The following is a 20,289-nucleotide window of genomic DNA, read 5'->3' on the forward strand; positions in this document are numbered from 1 at the left end:
AGCCAATGTGATCGAGCTAAATGGGGTTGCTCTTGGAAAGCGAAAATTGGCCTTATTTAAAGAATTATAATTTCTAATAATTTTACTGCTATAACGAATACGAAGTTCCAATCACAATAGTTTTGTAAATCACAATAGAATTGATGGAATTATTGTGACTTCACAATGTCACAAGCATGGAGCATGGAATCAGTCGCAAGGAAATGGATTTGATGCTCTGTTTGGTTGTGAAGAACTTAAGGAAAATAAAGGCCTAGTTGAGTCAAAAAGTGGCGCGCTTTTGGGAATGAAAGCATCAGAAACTGTATGTTTTCAAGTGTTACTTACTCTTTTCTCTTTTGATTTCTTAGCAACCGAATGGAGCATGATTGAATATAAGATAATGTTGAAGCTTGTCTGGTTGAGATGGTTCATTCATTTTTGTTTCATAGATTGGCTTCACCATGCACAGTATAGCTATCAAGGGGCATTGATGGTTTCTTTTGCTTTTTTGAAGGGAAAAAGGACCAGTATAGTAATTAATCATGGCTGGATTAGAGGAATTGAAAAGAAACTTTCACCATTGTTTGATCCCGATAAAGGCTTATCAGCTGGATCAACTTTGGACCCTTGTGATTCTTATATGGTGAGATTCTCTTTGTCGGAGAAATTGGCAATTTGGCAATGCGACATGAAGATTTTTTACTAATAAATTATTGGTTTTGTGAAGCTGTCGGATGGTGGAACAGTTAACTTGTTGAGCAAATCATGTGGAGTATACAATATAAATGAGCTCGGGTTGCTAAAGTGCTCATCTTCTCCAGTAGATGAAGCAGATTATAAGAAAGGACTTATCGGTGTGCTTCCCATGAGATGAGGATTTTTGGAGCCATAGGTAGTGGTGCAAGCAGTGTTGTGCAGAGAGCTATCCATATACCCACTCATAGAATTATTGCGTTGAAGAAGATTAATATTTTTGAAAAGGTTTGTGTATCTCACTTGTTTTTTGAATCTGCATTTTATTACTTCTGGCTCCCATAGTTACTGGACAGAATTATATGGGCAGCATGGTTTTTACGTACTACTTTTAGTAATGTTAGCTCAATTGGTTGAGATACTGTATCATACTCTTTAAGGCACTAAAAAATATTCAACTTCCATATTGCCAGTTTCAGGATTTGTTTGGTTTTGTTTAACATACAGTTAACCAAAAAGGAAAAAAAAACACACTTAGGTTCTTGGTCCTGGTGTTTTGCCATGCTGTGAAGGGAAAGGATTTTTTTGTTCCGGTACAATTTGAGAAGTACTTCTTCTGTTAATGAATTTGTCAGAGTTCTTAAGTGCTACCTGCATCTATAAGTGGTAACATAAAACTCAATATGATTGACAGCATTCTGGCTACTGTTTTACATCCCACTAGTTTTGATTATTACACCACACATGAACAATATCATTAATATCTGTCTTGAAGGATGGCAATGTTTGGATTCCTGACTAGACTATATCAATCCCTGTGATCCATGAAAAATATCTAAAGAGTCAGCAATGCTAACAGAATTCTGCTTATTGACAATATAATTAGTAGATTAGATTGCAAAGGGTACCAGTCACATGCTGTCTTTTCTTACACAGATATTCTCATTTCACAAATTAGGAGAAAGGCAGAAGCTTCTTACTGAGATATGGATGCTGTGAGATATTATGCACTTATTATATTGTCTTACATAAACATTCCTATTTTGCATACCAGGAGAAAAGGCAACAGCTTCTCACTGAGAAGGATGCTGTGTGAGGCACCTTGTTATGAGGGCTTGTGGAGTTTCATGGGCATTTTATACTCCAGACTCTGGGCAGATAAGTATAGCTTTAGAGTACATGGATGGAGGGTCCTTGGCAGATGTCATACGGGTGCAGAATGTATACCAGAACCAGTTCTTTCATCTATGGTTCGAAAGCTACTAATGTAAATATAAATTCTTTGGTTCAGCTAGGTTTTCTGCTTACAGAGTTTGATATATGAAGATATGTTCTTTCTCATGTAAGTTTAAATATTTTGCATTTGTCTTCAAGGGACTATGCTACTTGCATGGAGTTCGACATTTAGTTCATAGAGACATAAAGCCAGCAAATTGCTAGTAAATCTTAAGGGGGAGCAAAGATAACAGATTTTGGTATAAGTGCTGGCTTAGAGAATTCTGTGGCAATGGTAAGTCTAGTACTATATCAATCTGTTGTAGTTACTTTGCTGATGCTTTTCTTAGTGCGTATTTATTTGAATTGATGGTTCTTACTTTCCTGTTTTACATGGGCACAGATATTGGTTATGACTATATCTCGTTTGTTGCTCTAAATGTGGTTTATCAGTGTGCTACTTTTGTTGGAACTGTTACATATATGTCACCTGAGCGAATTCGGAATGAGAACTATTCTTATCCAGCTGATATTTGGAGCCTTGGTCTTGCACTCTTTGAATGTGGTACAGGGGAATTCCATATACAGCTAATGAAGACCTGTTAATCTTATGTTGCAGGTAACATACTGATGCTTTGCAACATTCTCTCTCCCTCACTCATTCTTTCTCTCTCTCTCTATTTGATTAAGGTTTCTCTGTGCTATCTTTCTCAAGTAATTAGAAGTTGGAGCTTTCAAACTTTTACAAACATTCTATAAACTTACATTATTAGAGTATTTATCTGGTGTAAACCAAATAATTTTGTACATATTATCTGCATTAGTGCTTGGTTGTATAGAAGTGTTGGTCATATTAAGAATCTCTGAAGTTTGGACTTCTTCTGCACAGGAAGAAAAGGAGATGGGCATGTAAATTTAATGGTTGCTTTAACCTGTATGTAAATTTAGTACTTAGCAATCATGACATTCTTAGTAATCAAAACCTTGAAAAGTTTGTAGATTCATGGTTGATGCTAAATATTTAAACACTGTCAGTTTAATTTAATTAGTTACTTCTGTATGCATGGCATTCTTATGTTTTGCATTGCAACTAACAATTCCTGTTTCTTCATGGCAGATACTGGATGATCCATCACCATCTCCACCAAAACACATATTTTCACCTGAGTTCTGCTCATTTATTGATGCTTGCCTTCAGAAGGATGCAGATGCAAGGCCGACAGCAGAGCAGGTGAGCAAAAGGCAGATACCTGATGCAGTATTTATAGATAGTGAAACTTTATGGGTATTTGAATTTCCATGGAATTTTGAATCAGTCCTTTAGCTTTTTTGTTAGGATTTGAATACATGATCTTATATCCTTGTTCTGGTAATAACCCTGATGTTTCAATATTGTGCACCTATTTGTATCATTGTATGTTCAGATGCCATGTAAAGCACATAGGCAAATCAATTTCGATAGGCAGTCCAAATACCCTCTCAGTGTATTTATTGATTCATGGCTTAGTTGTTTAGTACTGTGATTTTGGCATGTAACTTAAATGGTATTTTACAAAGCTTTCAAACTATAGTATTTCTATAGAGATTGTGAACTAAATCAAAAGAGGATAATTCAAACTCAACATTGTATAATTTGTATCCTTGGCTGCAGCTTCTTTCCCACCCATTTATTACAAAGTATGAGCATGCCAGAGTAGATTTAACGGCATTTGTCCGAAGCATTTTTGACCCAACACAAAAGATGAAGGATCTGGCAGATGTAAGTACCTTGCACTTTCCAATTATTAACCTGTTAGAATGTGCTAACAACTGTACAAATTTGGCAGCTCTACAATAGATGGAAGGGGCAAACATCTATGCTATTTAAATTACCTGGGGACATTTTTGTTGGATATGGATCTGAATGGATTTCTTTTCATATGAATATAGATATGAATGTTTAGATCACCAAAATTCAAGATGCCCAGATGACCTATGGGAAAATTAGAAAGGGAGCACCTTATTTTGCTTCTAGTCTTACAGGCAAAACATGGCCATATGACCACTATGACTGAGACGTTATTTTTTTGGTGATATAATAACTCCCACTTGGTGATCCATTTAGGGTGGTTATCTACGTTAAAATCATCCCAATCAAAAATCATTTGAATTGAAAGCTTTGTGTAATGCAATAAAAGCAGGTGCTCTAGATTCATATCATACTGATGCCTAAAATTGAACGTTGTTGTTCCTGATCTTCTATTTCTAAACCATGACTAGAAGATATATGGTGCTTAGAAAGATCCAATAACTTGTGGTCAATATTTCTCCATTAAAAGGAATTATTTGTAGCAGTAGTTTTAGGTTACAAAATAAAGACAGTTGAAATCTAAAAGGGAAATTATTAGAACAATATGAAAGAGCAGGCAAAATGGTAAGTTATCTATGTGGATATAGCCCAACTTTGCTTTTTTGAAGATTTCCAGAAAGTGATCAATATTTGGCATTGATTAACTTGTGCTTCAATCAACCTAACTTTTGTCATTCTGACTATTTGGGGTTGTAAACGCAAATAATTTTTTCTTTTTTCGTCTTCTTAGAATCATATCTACTTTCAAGTCCACAGGGCACTGCATGTTTTCTCACTATCTCAAGCAATGTTCTTTTTGGTTCCCCTTCTACTTGTAGCACTTTCAATCAGGATCCATGTCACAACTTTATAATGTATTCACTAGCAATCATTGCAGTGACTCGAGCCATCTCTACAATCATCCCCTTGTCTTGTCTTTCTTTGGGCCTAGCTTTAACTAATATCTAATGCAAACATGTCTGGTTCTATTTTTCTTGTTTTCTATTCCTGAATGTTGATCTGGTTATTTTTTTAACAGTCATTTTGTGAATATAATCTTTCTTCCCTATGTTCTTACTGTTCTATAATAATTCCCTCTGGTATAGGGTTATATGCATTGATCTGACAACCTCCTTGGAGCAACCTTATTTTTTTCACCCTCTGTTTCTGTTGTGGGTTTCCCTGGGGAACTTCTTCTCATCCATCCATTTTAATTCTATTAATGGACAGAGGGGCAGCATCTTGGTGTCCCTTTTTTGTGGATGATCAATCACATCTGCTTGTCATTCTTCCAGCAGTTTTTGGACTTATGAATACTTCGTTTTTGGATTTGTGTTTATATTAAAAAAAATTTCATCACACAAAAAGTGCCCTTTAACTGGAATGGAGGACTTTGGTGTCTTAAAGTAATTTTTCCATTGGCTTCTCAGTCCTTTCTAATGTTAGCAAGGAATTTATATGTTTTATTCTATAAAACATTTAAGAGATAAGAGAGGAACAGTTTAGTTTCATATGGCTTCAATCCATTCAAATTACTTGGCTTTAAGTTTTAAAAAAATCACTTAGATTTAAGCCACTATTACACTAGCTTTACCCAGTGATTTAGACCTGGACATTCATACAGTTGAAGCTTAAACCAATATTCAGAATAAAAGCCGGGCACTTTTGCTTCGCATTCAACAAATACTAATTTCACTTACATTTGCTGACCAGATGCTGATGATACACTATTACTTACTTTTTGATGGGCCTGATGACCTTTGGCAACATACAAAGACCTTATATAAGAAAGATTCAACTTTCAGGTACTCTCACTGTCCCATTTTTTCCTATGATTTTCATAAAGTGAAAGTTAGATTTGGCAGCTTTACAAAGAGAGATTCAAATATATTAGCTACTGATGTTCGACCATATGAGATTTAATTGAAAGCTTCATGTGCGTTTGGAACAAAATTAGGTAAATTCATGATCTTGAAAATAAATTATGCCCTATTTGCTTCAACAGACACCAGGAAAGAAAAATAGATTTTAAATCTAAAGGCTTTTTTTTTTTTTTTTACAGGAAGCTTACTGAAGAAACGGGATAAATTTCCCCAAGCTTCATGTTGATATATCCAATATCTATTAGGCCTATGAAATGGTTTTTCCATGGAAATTTTTTTACCGATAATTTTCAATCAAAATAAATAATGGCTTCATTTGTTTGTTTTTGACTGTGTGCAGTGGCATGTTGTTCTATGCTTAGTGGTTATAATTATCCACTTTGGTAGTGGTTCAATCTTTGGCTTCTCTCCTCTACTAACAGAAACCTCTATCCTTTGTAGTTTCTCAGGTAAACAATCTGTTGGTTCAGATGATATTTTTGCTACTTTGTCAGGCATTCGAAGTACATTAGTGGGTGACTGGCCTCCTGAACGACTTGTGCATGTTGTGGAAAAACTTCAGTGCCGTGGTCATGGACAAGATGGAGTTGCCATTCGTGTATCAGGATCCTTTATTGTTGGGAATCAGTTCCTTATATGTGGAGATGGTGTACAAGTAGAAGGTTTGCCTAGTTTTAAAGATCTTTCAATCGAAATTTCTAGCAATCGGATGGGAACATTTCAGGAGCAGTTTATCATGGAACCGGGAGATGCCATTGGCCGCTACTTCATAACCAAACAAGATCTCTACATCATCCAATAGAAAAACTAACAAATAAGATTATGCCCTACAAGGTCAGTAGATTGGGCACTTGTTCACAAGTTTATTGTTTATTGGATGTTAGTTGGTTCTTAGTGTCTCATGCTTTAGTCTGCCTTGGATATGAACTCATCACCCATTCCACAGAATGATTCAGCTGGTTGAAAGGGACTGGCAGGATTTGATTGTAGATCATCTTATAAAAGGAAACAATTGAGGATAACATTGGACTACAGGAAAACAAAAACATGTAGAACTCTCTGAAATGGACTTTTCAAACTCGACAAGCATGTTAAATTTAGGTAGAAGAACTTCAGGTGGAATGGGCATGGACCTCAATTTAGGTGTGGAAGTTTAATGTTGCATTTTATGTTGCCTGCTTCTGCCAAGAATTTTCATTACTCTCCCTCCTTTAAAATTACCTGCACCTTTCTGTTGGCAGATCCTCAACCGTTCCACCTCCCAGACCCCTAAGCTGACACTCCGTTGCCCAGACTGTACAGTTCCACTCCAAACGCAAATCTGTGTATCAGTTTTGAATTTCATGCAGCTAAATGTAATTCTATACTCTAATCTTTGATGATTATTGTCATTATATTATCTATGTTTACTTATGAAATGGATGGCACAATATCACACTTGAATTTAATCATGGTGAGATCATTCTCATCCTCACGGCTCACTGTATCACTCATAGCATTGTTACAATAATCATATGGGCTAGCAGTTTTCTGTCTTTATATAAGTTCTGAATGATTTGGTAGGAAAAAACAATGATATCCATCAAACTCCCAATGTCCACCATAGAAAGTGTAGATCAAGTATATAAATCAGTGGATAAGAATATAAATCTTAAGATTCAAGTACAATGGAATGAGATCCTAATTTTGTCTTTTACTGTACTTCCACTTTGCCTTTTCCTATTGCGGTACAAATGAATGAAACCCCCTGTAATGAACAAAACATCTACATCAAAATCCTTCCAACTTCATTACATGTATCTGTATACTTTTGTTTTATTCTTGCCATGCTGATGATGAAATCCCGCTTTACATTTCACATACCACCCTGCAAATTCACAAGCCAACAGTACTAGAGTAAATTCCAAATTTTTCAAAATGTTAAGACTTCCTTTGAAAAAGTGCACCCTTCCAATGCTGCTTCAGAAAAATTTTGAAGGTTTTAGAACTAGATCACATTGAATAAATGTGATTTTTTGAATAAATTTGAAGTTTCCTTTGATCATATTTTGTAAATGGGGTTCTTAATTAAAGGAAAGCCAAAATTAGTCACTGCATTGTCTTCACCATCTATCAAGCTTTTCAAATTTCTTAAGAAATAATACTCAAATTTTGAAAATGAAATAAAATAAAGGATAGAAAGAAACAGAAAAGCAGAAAGAAAAGAACTTACTCTCTCAATTATCCGAAAAGCTGCTGCCACCTTTTTCTTGACCAAAAAGGATCATGGCAGTGCTGTATAACAAAAAAGTCTTGAGGAATGAACCAGTAAGTTTCATGAAGACGCTAGAAAGTAATCTCTGATTGTTTTCCTTTTCAAGGAGGGAGGAGGGTTCAAAACAGAAGCTGGGCTCTTCAATGCAGCTTCTGGGGTTTTCTCAAAAGTTTCTTGCAAATCCAGTTCCAATGAAAACGACTGTTGCTTTTGGGATTCAGGAGTACTGATTTCGGGCATTGTAATTGGATTATGTGAGTTGAGTTGGTCAGCTACTTCATCTGGTGGACACAAAGTCCTAGAATCCTTTGTGCAACTCGATGGTTCTTCATGCATGAAAATATTTCTAGGTTCCATGTTTGGGATTGCTATTACTCTCCTTCTAATGGAAGATGGAGATCTTGAGCTTGAGGAACAACCTCTCTGCATGTCCCAANTCCTTTGTCCCTAATTCCTAACAGAAAGTATTTTGTTTCGGGCCTCGGAAATCTTTTACATTTATTTTAAAAATAATGTATTTAAAAAAAATCAGACAATCATTAACAATAAAAGATTTTCCATGTGTTATTTTTTATTTTTTAGATTTTAAAAATTGTTTTCTAGTAATGTTTCCAACAATAGGCATTCCCAAATTCTAATCTAAAAGGTCTTAAAGGTGTGACCGATGATAAAAATTGAAATGACGTGTCATCAAATATTGCAAAAGACTGCTGATTAGTTCATTAAAAATTTGAAACTAAATGAAAATAAACATATTATATTATTATTTTATGCCTCAAAGCAAACACGCGTACAGCAAAATGAAACCTAGCCATCTATTCTCCAACGTAGAAAATGAAATACAACCACCGAGCACCCCAGGGCCCAAATGCTTGCCGTCCCACGCCCAGCTCATACCCCAATTTGTATTCGTTTTGTCGGCTTGCCCCAGCCTTCATGGGCCTGACTCTGCAACTCCTGGCCCATTTCCTTCGTTTCTCGGCCCAGTTTGTCAGTCACCCTCTGAAAATAATCCGGCATCCCAGCCGCCAATTGCCGGAGATAGTTAAGGAACCACGACAGCGACGAAAGGGCTGTTACTCCTAAAGCTCCAGACGAGAGAAATCCGGTGACGGCGAGGCCGATCCCTATTGCCGCTGGAACCAGAACGGGACTGAAGAGGAGGAAGAGTGGGTGGCGACGGCGAGGCCGACCATTGACCCCACGAATGTCAGGCCGCGATAGAAGCAGCAGGGTGCCTCCTAGAGGGAGGAGGGCTATGACAGCTAGGATTTTGGAGGCTGATGGGCCTTTCTGCTCATCACGTTCAGCCATGTGATTTGTACAGAAACGGAGAGAAATGGGTTTGGCGAGGGAGAGCGGTGGTGGTGGGAGATATAAAGAGGAGGGTGACAGGAAAAGCGTGACAGGTGTTGGCGAAGGTGGTGACAGGTGGTCTGCATGGCGAACAAGTATCAGCGTTTGGAAAGGAATCAATTGCGTGTCACAGCTTTCTTGTTTCTTTGCGCCTTTCCCCCGGAAACAAACAGCAGGCTAAGAAGCTGGTTTTAGAGCCTGGAAGAGGTTTTGGGCTGATTTTGTACAGACTTGCCCCGCTAACCTGTTCTCTTCTGAGTCGAGCAGAAAAGAACCACTGGACGTTATTCTTAAATTATGACCATCTTTTAAAATTATTTATATTATTAAAAACATAAATAAAGTAATTTTTATTAATTTATTTATATGAAAAGAATAATTTTGAGTTCCAGATATCAATTTTTTAGAAATTAAGTGTTTACTAAATTCATTTAAAATTTAAAAAATCACTAAAAGTGATTTTCAAATTTAAGAGAATTATTGCTCTTGCTAAACACCATGGCTCCAATGACATATGATAATGTGCAACCCGTGGTTGCAATGGCACGGAAACAGCTGCCCCTCCTAACTGCAACACAAGGAAGCAATGCTTTGTGCAATATGAGGCGTCTTGACACAATGGTGTAATACATTACGCATGGAGATGACAAGCTATACACATAACGTCACAGCTCGTTGTTGCACCAAGGTAGGATTTAGACGTGACTTGGTGCCATTGTTATAGACATGGTGGTGCATGGTTGATAGGAGGTAGAGTGAGGGACATGACATGGGAGTGACATGTTGACTCCTGTGGCCTACAAGCATAGCATGACCTTGCAATGGGTTAGTCCATGGCTGCCTAGACAAAGAAGACAACCTGGATGTGCCATGGGTACCTAGACATGGCACAAAGGATAGGCATCAGTGTGTAGGGTGAGGCACATTACTGGATTAAAAATGGATTGAGAGGCTAGGACAAGGTGTTTGACATGGGTTGCCTTGTAACAATGATGGGTTGGACATGACTCTTCAGCTAACTTGATGAAAGAAAGGCTATTGAGCTAAGTTGAAAGGGTGGTTATATGGCACCCATTTGGAAAAGACACCATTAGCAACAAACACTAGTTCAACAAAGGAGCATCAAGTGAAGGCTTTGTTGATATGGGCTATGTGAAACATGAATAGGCACCTTAGGCTAAAGAGGTGTGCTCGATTGGGTGGTTTTGAGAGTTGTATAACCATCACCCCAAACAAACAGCTTGTTTGAATTCAAAATTTAAAGATGCTGAAGCCTGCTATAAAAAGGCTCTTGCAATAGAGAAAGGGGATAGAGATATTGAGGTTGTATGTGGGATTTGATTCTCTGACTTACACAAAATTTTGAAGTCTTGGAACACAAAATTTTTTTGTAACCTTCTAATTATTTGAGTAATACAAGTCAGGAAGATTTCTTGTATCCTCTTATATTGGTTCCTATTGTGTTGTTTCTGCAACTCAGTTCCATTAATTGTTCATAATAGGAAAAAAATATGGTGATCTCTATCACGATGCAAGACCTATTTTAAGGATATGATAGTCATTTCACTTCTTAAACTCGAACGTTTAAAGTGCAAATGATTCAAATAATCATCTTGTAATTGAAAAATTATTAAGTACCAAATTATTTTTCAGAGTAAGTAAAACACATTATATTTCTTAAAACTCAACTTAAAAAAAATAACATAGATTTTCCTATTAATCAAACAACTTCAAACTTAAACAATTCAAATAGTAACTAATTTGTAACATTTAGATAGTATACCAAAATAAAAGTTCAAACTCAAAAATCTCCATCTTAACCATTGGTATTTGTATGAAACAAGAGTACTGGAAAAATAGTCAATAAAAAGAAATTAATTCAAAGGCCAATCCGGAATATTGGTATAGTTTCATGATCAAAATTTTCAAATATAATTTAAAATATATATAATTCAAACAATGATTTTCATAAAAAATCCTTGAAGTTTAAAAACCCTAAGACATTAAAAGGATTTTCAACCAAAAATTTTCATATTTATGTTGATAACAATTTTATATTAAATCAAAATCAAATAGTTTCAAAATATTTTTATTATGATTATCAAATAATAAATAATGTCTGATTAAGTAAAATTTTAAAAATAAGTAACTAACCTCAAATTCATTTATTTTTAAGATAAATAGAATCAAGTAACATCTAACCAAACCTTTACTGGGTTAGGTTCAATGCAATTATATTCCTCACAAAGGAATGTAAAAGTCAATAATAATATTTTGGTCGACTATGACCAAACAAATAAAAATTAAACAATTATGTATTATTGTATTTGAACTTACAAAAAATATAATATCTCCATATTTTTCTGTTATAAACAATTAAAATAATCTCATATATTTCTCATGCAAAATATATTTTATTCATATAGAGAAAAAAAACATTTTAATTCAAAATAACATATAGAAAAAAAATTGTTTTTTAGAAATCTATCATAATTCTATGACCTAAAAAAACACTCAAAATCCTGAAGAATTTAAATCTTGTAGAACCTACTCCTCACTTGAGTCTTAAAATGGATATGGATGTTTTTCTCTCATTTCCTCCTCTAATTTCCAAATAATCTCTTAAATATTATAATTGCTCTATCGGACCTTTACCAACTTGATAATAGCCAAAAGTAATATTTTGTCCATTAGATTTACAATTTGAATGAATACTTCTTAATCAGTCAAATCAACTAAATTCGAATAAGTTTTAACTTCTCAACATGAGAGGGATTAAAACATAATTCCTCAAAGTCGATATGGATTACATTATAGATCTTAGACAAACTTAGGGATAAAACTACTTTATAAGCCAAAATGTCTACTCTTTTTAAGATTTCAAACGGTCCTACAAACCAAGGAGTAAGTTTCCTTTTAACCAAGGACTAAGCTTCTTTTACCCATTCAATCTCGTTACAAACTTTATAGGCGAAATTTTTAAGAAAACATGATTACCAATCTCAAATTTCAAATATTGCTTGTGATTATTAGCATAATTCTTTTGTAAACTCAAAGCCCAATAAAAAATATTGATACAATTTCATAAATCAAAATTTTCAAATACAATTTCAAATGGAAGATACAATTTAATAATCATTTTCATAAAAATCTTTAAGTTTAAACATTACAAGACATTCAAAAAATTTCAATCAACATTTTTTATAGTTTTGTCAATAACAATTTTATTTCAAATTAAAATAAAATAGTTTTAAAATATTTTTATTAAAAAGAAGTCTAAATTAGAATCCTAATAAGGAACTCCCACGTAAATATTATTTGTTTTGAGTTCAAAGGGTTCTCACATATATCGGTTATGGAATCAAATAAACTTTTACATCAGATCAAACAACTACTTTGATACCATTTGTAATAATTTACTTCCTCCCATATATAAATATTGTCTGTAATATAAATATTGTTTACTCTAAACTCATGACTTTGAAATGGATCCATACGGTTAAGTAAATAAAGTTTTTTTCAGTATTTGATGTGAAATATCATAAAAACTATTTTTAAAAATTATTGTTAAAATTTGCATTTTAAAAACTATTTGCAAAAACGTTTTACCTAGCCCCCAACACACTCTAAACATGGGACATGTGGCTTGCTCCATGTTCCCGTTGATGGCTAAGTACCGGATTTTTATTAAAATGCATTTTTTTTAAAAAAATATTTGTTAAAATAAAATAGTTTTAAACTATTTTTAACTTGATAAATTTTTTTTCGGGGCATTTGAAAATAGTATCGAAATTAAACCACATAACGGCCTCCCCCACCCACAAAAACCGCCTTACTATGGGCCCTCCGTCATGGGCCTGCTTCTGCATCTCATGTCCCATTTCCTTCATTTTCTGGCCCATTTTATCAGTCACAACTCGCAAAGGCTTCGGCAACGAATCAGCGGCTTGCCGGAGATAATTCAAGAACCATGACAGCGACGAACGCGCCGTCATTCCGAAGGCTCACGACGTGAGAAATCCGGTGACGGAGAGGCCTATCCCGATGGCCTCGGGGACCAGAACAGGGCTGAAGATGAGGAAGAGCGGGGTGGCGACGGTGAGGCCGATCATTGATCCAATGAAGCTCAGGAGGGAGAGAAGGAGCAGGGTTCCGCCGACGGGGAGGAGAGTGATGATGTTAGGACTTTGAAGGCTGATGGGCGTCTCTGGTCACCACCTCGAACCATGGGATGCGTAGAGAGAAAGGAACAGGTTTGGAGCGAGTGAGAGGGACATAAAGAGGAGGGGGAGAGGGGGGTGATGACAGGTGGCGATGAGGGTTTGCATGAGGAACAAGTTTCAACGTGTGGGAAAGAACATCAATTACATGCCAGACTACTCTTGTTTTCTTGCGCAGTTTCCATGAAAACAAACAGCAGCCCTTAGAAGTTGGTTTTGGGCCACAAAACGGACACTAGGAAGTGGTTTTGGGCTGACATTAGACGTGGCCCCCTAAAAGTAGATGTCAGACAGACCACGTTCAATTTTCACTTTCCCCACATGATATTATTAACACCACCCTTACATTTCCTAAAAGAAAGTTGGTTCATAATTCATTCATTTTTTTTTAAATCAAAAATATAATTATCATCAGCTCTAAAATCATAGTGAAAAGGATTAGTTAGTACTCTAATAATTTCAAAAAAAAAATAACTACTCGTATTATCCATAGCTAAAAAGATGTTGGAATAAATGTCTTTAAAAACTAACTAATTGAGATTATTCGAAATGGTTTAGGAATAACAATCTTTTTTATAGATTTGGTGAATACTTTACAATGAACATAATAATCCTTATAAATATAACAAATTCTGTCAATTAGGATTTAGAGTTTAAGATTTGGAGTAAAACAACGTAATGCAAAATTATAATACTTAAAGTCAAAGTAATATCTCATATTGTAAAAGTCAAAAGTGTCAAGAGGTAAACAAACATCAATAATTCTACAAGGCAATGGTATAGTTAGCTTATTATGAGTTATGAATTAGCCCGCTAATCATCGATAATTATGAATTTATCCAAATCAATAAATGCATTTTTGAACGAGGATTTTGATTTCTACTGGACCAAATAATAGACTAAAGAAAAAGAAAAATAATTTAAAAAAAAAACAAAAATAAAAAACCCAACACATCTCATGATGTAAACCCAAAGATGACTACAAAAGAGAATATCATTGTCCTCTCATTATGGGGAAGTCTCTAACCGAAGCATTTTTTATATGGGTTCACGTGAGTGAGCCAAAATTGATAAAAGATTTGGTCAATAAGTAACAAAGAAAATGAAATTTTCATTACTAATGTGATAATAATGTTTGGTGTGTCATGTATGTCTCGAGCCAATGTCCCAAAAATGAGCCAATTATGATACCATGAGGACTCCTTTTCTTTTGTACTTTTTCTAATTTATATACATCAATGATTAGAGTTTTAGCGGTGGTTGGAGGCCTAGGGGCACGGAGAAGAAATTATTATACCTTTTCTTAAATTTCGGTTACATATATCTAACCTTTATCAATTTAAAATTTTATTATATATATTTTTTATTATTTTTATTTTTTATTTTCACTCACTTCTTCTTTAACTCAAAATAAATAAAATGTATGATTAAATTTGGACTTATAAGAATTAGATGTATTTAGTAAAAGGAAGATAAATAAAATCAACCCTAAATTTTTTTAACCTAATGATAAATATGAATCAAAATCTTCAACTACCGGTTCTGAGTTAGACAGCTGAGCTCTCAATAAAAGTTTTAAACTCATCATTTACATACGTATGGCTACATGGGATATATACCAATTGTATAAAAATGAATGATGAGGAGAGATGAGAGGAGACCACCTTCTCTTTAAAAAAGGCTTTTATGCATATATAGAAATATATCATTCTCTTTCAGCTGAGGAAAGGCTCAATTTTGAAGACGTCCAATCAGTCAATCAAGATTGTAGCACTGCAGTGGAGGTGTTGAGGGCGATCTTTTGGGCGGTTGGGGATGGCCCAGGAAGTGGAGAAGGATGGATGTGACCCATTCTCAAATGGGCAGAAGAAGACTGAGCGAAGACCCAGCAGGAAACAACTAGCTAGGACCCCTTCATCTTTCTGCACTTCACACGTCTTGAACACTTTCCATGTGTGCCACTGCGCGTGCATCTTCCTGCATGACAATATTCCGAGACATGTAGCATATTTTATGTCATTCCTTTCAATAATTTTCCGCCTCTCCCCTTTCCTTGTCCCCCAATTATCTATTTTTTTTTCCAGATGATTTTCTTATATCTTCCCATTTTCTTCATCTTACATTATCCTTCTCTTGTCATTCTTAATCCTTTTTAAGCATTTTAGATCCAAAATCTATCCGTTAATTACTAGCAATTTTCGGTCTCTTGACCTGTCTTGGAAAGAACATGCCTAGCAGAAAAGGTGGTGCATGTGCGTAGGCGCACATGCGTGTGACTCTTCTTTCTTCACTTTCTGATACGGTTGTCTTCTCTAATTCACTTTTCTGCAACCCAAAAGAAGATCATGTCTGATGATGAAAGATTGTCTGGTAAGAAAGTTTTTAGTACATGGGTTTTCTCTGAATCCATGTAATTCAATAGAAAGACATGAAACTGTACTGGTGGGAATTGAATCAGTTGTTATCATGAAGAGATTGGGGCCGTGCTTACCGAAGATGTGTGAGAAGGGTACTGATAAATAGTGAAGAGTGGGGGCTTGGGTGAAGAGATAAAGGTGAAAAATCCATTTATGATATGCTTTGGAATTAATAATTCTGTAGGTGCACGTACCCTCACATGGGAAAACACTGCCTCCATGGATCCTATATCCCTATAAGAGTGTAGGCTTCTGTTGCAGCCCACTGTTTCAGACAATGACAATGATATGATGCAGAGAGAGAGAAGAAAGAGGAGGGGAGGAGGGGGAGGGGGGGTGGACTAATCCTGAAGCCTCACAAAGCAACAGAACATGGTTAAAAAACATAACAAAAAAAAAAAGAAAAAAAAAAGGCAGTATTCAAGCAAGAAAAAGTCAACAAATTTACAGTGCCACTTTCCTTGGAAAAACAAGGAGAAAAAGAACAGAAGCAAAGATGAAAGAATCATTAATGAAAGCTTGAAAACTGATGTTAAAAGCCTACAGATCTCCCACCAGATTTCATGTGTTCACACTTGAGCTTGTGACTAGCCAGTTTTCCTACAACTAGGCCTTCATATCAACTTAACTACTGACTTAACTACCCATCACTTCATTTTTTTGGAGGATTATGAAATTAATTAAGTAAGAAGCAGTGCCATTTGTACTTTCCTTTGCTAATTTCTAATGGACTACATGGATATATGAACATGGGAAGGGGGCAGTGGAACACGGATTATACTAGTCAATAACATTAGCTACCAAATAATTAAAATTAATGTTAATTCATGTAAAGGTCAAGTTGTAAACCAATGGGGTCTTTTCCATGTGGCAGTTTTAACTAACAAGACCCTAATTAGGATTAAAAGTAGCGGTTAATGGCTTTATGAACAGCCAATTAAAGAAAGTTGGTCTCTCAGTTTGGTGGTTGCATATATAATATTTTGATGAAAGTTAGGTTGGTACTCTAAGAATTAAACCTTAATTAATTCTAGCATCTTTGAATAAACTAAAGTATGATCAATAATATTTTATATGTATGGTTCGATGGATTATATGATGGATTGATGCTCAGCTCTGATTGACTCCTAAGAGTGTATTGATATGGTTGGTATGAACCATGAACTAAAGAAATTCTTTCTCAATGGATTAAGAGTTAGAAATTCCTTATTTACATGTTTAAACAATTGATAATGTCAGAAGCAAGAAAAGGCAGTAGGTAAGAACCCAACACAAGATCAATCAAACCAACCACTACTGGTATCACCTTCATATATATATGTGCTCTGGAGATTTACTCAGAAACCCCCACATATTACATTTAGAATCTGACTGCAAAAACTTCAGAAACATTCAATAACCATCCACTATGATGGATGAAGAGCACTAGTCCATATGGCATATACAGAAGCATACACAAATAGCTAGCATAATATATTATACCATGAGAGCATAAACCCTAGATGGGTCTTCTCCTAATAATAATTCACATAAAATCTTATATATTCCCTCACTGATCAACTCTCATGGCTGTCTCCTGAAGGGTTGTTATCCCATGGAGAAGGATAAGGAGGAGGCAAACCAGAATTCTGATTAAAAGAAGCACCTCCACCTCCACCTCCATGACTCATTCGTCTTCCAAACTGGGAAGAACCTGGCCCTGACAGTGAAGAAGACATGTCATTGCAGGTGAAGCGGATTAGGTCAGCATTGGTGGCATCTAGTTCCTTTTGGAGACGAAGAACTTGTCTTTGGAGGACTGAGATTGCTCCAACACAGCCGTAGACTGGGTCTTTCATCCTTGCCTCAGCTTCATAGGCAAGAGAGTTCACTGCATCTTCCCTCTGATGGGGGAGAATTTCATTGAGAAGTTTACTGACATTGCTTGCACCGAATATCTTGTGAACATTGATGAATTTCTGAGGCTCTTCAGGTGGGAAATATGGTGCAAAAATACATCCCGGCATGCATTTTCTCCTTAAGAGCTTGCAGGCAGCGCAAGGTGAGTTGGAGTAGCTGGAAGAAGCCATCTTCAGTACTGAATTAAGCAAGGAAGAACCCATCAACCAATTTTTTTCTTTTTCTTTTTTTTTTTTCAGAATAATTTCTTGAAAATAGATTAATAAAATCTATCATTTCCTTTTTAAAGAAACAATGCAATTACTTCATCATATCTTGAATAAACTAAGAATTAATGTTTACACTGGAACAAAGACTTTGTGTCTTATTGGGAGGGCTAGGATTGATTTTATCCGTACATTAGCTTTATCCATGCTTTATGTTCTCATATATGTGGTTGCTGGAGAAACACCAAACACCAAACACCATCTACATCAATAGATTGTCCTCTTTGATATAGTAGCTTTACCACCACTCTAATTGTTATTTTTTTCCCTGAATTTAGCGCTACTGTCTAAATCTTTCATCTGGGGTATGATCCCAGAAAAAAGAAAGAAAACAGCACCAAAACTCATCTCCTGTTCCAGGATTCTGATGAATTTGGCCTCATTTTTTCTGAAATTCAGGCTACATGTATTTTTATCACAGTATCTTAGTCCTTTTCCATTCCCTCAAACTCCTAGATATCACAGCAATCAGTTGCAAAACCTCAGACACCTAATATACGTACCAACAGATCTCTTTCTTTTGAAATCAGTAGCCTGGTGCAATATCAACCTTTATTTTTCACATAGAGGGACATCTGCTATTCTCCTATCAATTTCCATATAGCAAAACCCTTTAGCCTAAGGTCTTACGGCGGTATTTCTATGGCTCACACTACAAGCGTACATAAATGAGTAAAACAAACGAAAATAGAAGGATCAAAGCTGAAGCTACTTGTACTTGCCTTTTCATGATCCATAGATTTCTTTGATCAGAAGAAAAGAATGTTACCTTTTCTCTTTCCCCTTGTGTGATCTCTTTCAAGATTTGTTCTTTGATTCTCCCAAGGAAGAAGAAGTTGAAGTCATTGGAAGATGGAATTTTGATAGATCATGTGAGAGTTCAAAGAGGAAACCCTAGATGCAGGAGACAGGAGAAACCTGCAAATACAGTGACAAAAGGGTGAGGCAGATGAGAGAACAGGGAGGCAAAGAGCATTTAATGGAGAAGGAATGGAAAGCAAAAGACAAGAGGTATAAATGGGGCTACAAAAAAAAAAAAAAAAGTATGACTGTGACTGTGTGGCACTGCCCTTATAGTATTATCAGGTAATATTCCTTTTCTCTAGTTTTCTTTCTCCTCTACCATACTTCTGGCTTGGAGACTTGTTGTCAAAAGGGAAAGTAGTGTTATATCTCCAGACACTCCCGCATCATATAACAAAACCAATATATAATAAAAATAGGGTTTCACTGTTACAACAAAGAAAGAGGCATGATTGAAGATTTTATGTTGTACTTTAATGAATTAATTAAGGGAATTGAAGATGGTCCTATTTATCTTGGTTTACATGCTAAAAATAATTCTAGCCCATTTTTTCTCAAAGAATCTTGTTGTACATAATTCACTGGGCAACAGGGAGATGAATCCAATCCACTAACATAACATTTTTCTTCCTTTTCTCCTCTTTTCCCGGAGGAGAGATGAAATAAGAGAACCACAAAATGTGAGGTACTGCCTTGCCTTAATATCATGTGATATATGAGCAATGCATGCCCACTTTATTGTACAAACATACATTTCTGTTCCACTTTACTTAGAGCAATGTACTTGTCATTTATGTTAATAAGTCATCGTATACATTCCTCACCCACATTATGGCCTACCCACTTGTTCTCGAATTTAAGAAGCAAAAACCATTAATACATATAGCTAATCACTTTCTCATCTTGTCCTCGATTATCACCATCGGATTCTGCAAATTCCATCTATACAATCATATCAACTATCTATATATATCTTTTAAGTTTTTTCTTTGGCTTATTGATATGCTTAAGCTCAATGGGTGTCGGGGGTTCTCGGGCTTATTAAGGTATTGATGATTTTTTTTAAAAAAAAAATAATCGGATTTCCAATATTTATGTATAGTATCAAAGCTGTTTGAAGAAGCTGTAGTTTCCCTTTTATGTGGTGCAGGCACATGGATTCTGTGTACTGGGTGTCACACGGGTGGAAACAGTAATAGGGCTGTGTTAGGCATCTATTATTGGGGACAACCATCAGCGATGGAGTACTCCCCCAGCAGCCCAGCTGAGAGATTTCACTGTGAGCTTCTCTATTATTGATTTCAGCTATGTATCAATGTGGATTATAGTATAATCTTGTGTGTGAAGTCACTGTCAGTGTAGTTACAGACAAATGTACTTGAATTTTTTTAGTGGGAAAAAAAAAACGGTATACCAAAATAAATGAAGTTGGGTCCCTGTCATTTTCACTTCTCCGCTCTTTATCTTTTCTT

At 35.6% G+C, this 20,289-nt stretch overlaps 1 protein-coding gene, 1 long non-coding RNA gene and 2 pseudogenes across 3 annotated transcripts; 1 reads left to right on the forward strand and 3 right to left on the reverse strand.

Moving 5' to 3' along the window:
• The first annotated feature begins 509 nt into the window (after positions 1-509).
• Positions 510-7,049, forward strand: LOC117931400 (annotated as a pseudogene).
• A 148-nt stretch (positions 7,050-7,197) lies between these two features.
• On the reverse strand, positions 7,198-8,284 carry LOC117931401. Its single transcript, XR_004654036.1, has 2 exons — positions 7,814-8,284; positions 7,198-7,468 (listed from the first exon to the last, which is right to left on the reverse strand). It is a non-coding gene; the product is annotated as an uncharacterized LOC117931401 (long non-coding RNA).
• Positions 8,285-8,592: 308 nt separating this feature from the next.
• LOC117930006 lies at positions 8,593-9,169 on the reverse strand (annotated as a pseudogene).
• Positions 9,170-17,315: 8,146 nt separating this feature from the next.
• LOC117929908 (LOB domain-containing protein 25-like) lies at positions 17,316-19,163 on the reverse strand. Of its 2 annotated transcripts, none has more exons than XM_034850352.1 (2): positions 18,736-19,163; positions 17,316-17,925 (listed from the first exon to the last, which is right to left on the reverse strand). In XM_034850352.1, the coding sequence occupies exon 2, from the start codon at positions 17,915-17,917 to the stop codon at positions 17,405-17,407; it is 513 nt and encodes a 170-aa protein (XP_034706243.1). In that variant the 5' UTR covers positions 17,918-17,925; positions 18,736-19,163; the 3' UTR covers positions 17,316-17,404. The 2 variants fall into 2 exon arrangements, with proteins under 2 accessions (XP_034706243.1, XP_034706242.1); XM_034850351.1 differs by having other exon boundaries at positions 18,783-19,160.
• Between the last annotated feature and the right edge of the window lie 1,126 nt (positions 19,164-20,289).

The sequence above is a fragment of the Vitis riparia genome, chromosome 14 (genome assembly GCF_004353265.1).
Source record: "Vitis riparia cultivar Riparia Gloire de Montpellier isolate 1030 chromosome 14, EGFV_Vit.rip_1.0, whole genome shotgun sequence".
In the NCBI taxonomy this organism is placed as follows: domain Eukaryota; kingdom Viridiplantae; phylum Streptophyta; class Magnoliopsida; order Vitales; family Vitaceae; genus Vitis; species Vitis riparia.

Bases quoted from the DNA above. Each gene is read 5' to 3' on its own strand.
- LOC117929908 (XM_034850352.1), bottom strand. From the start codon at position 17,917: ATGGCTTCTTCCAGCTACTCCAACTCACCTTGCGCTGCCTGCAAGCTC.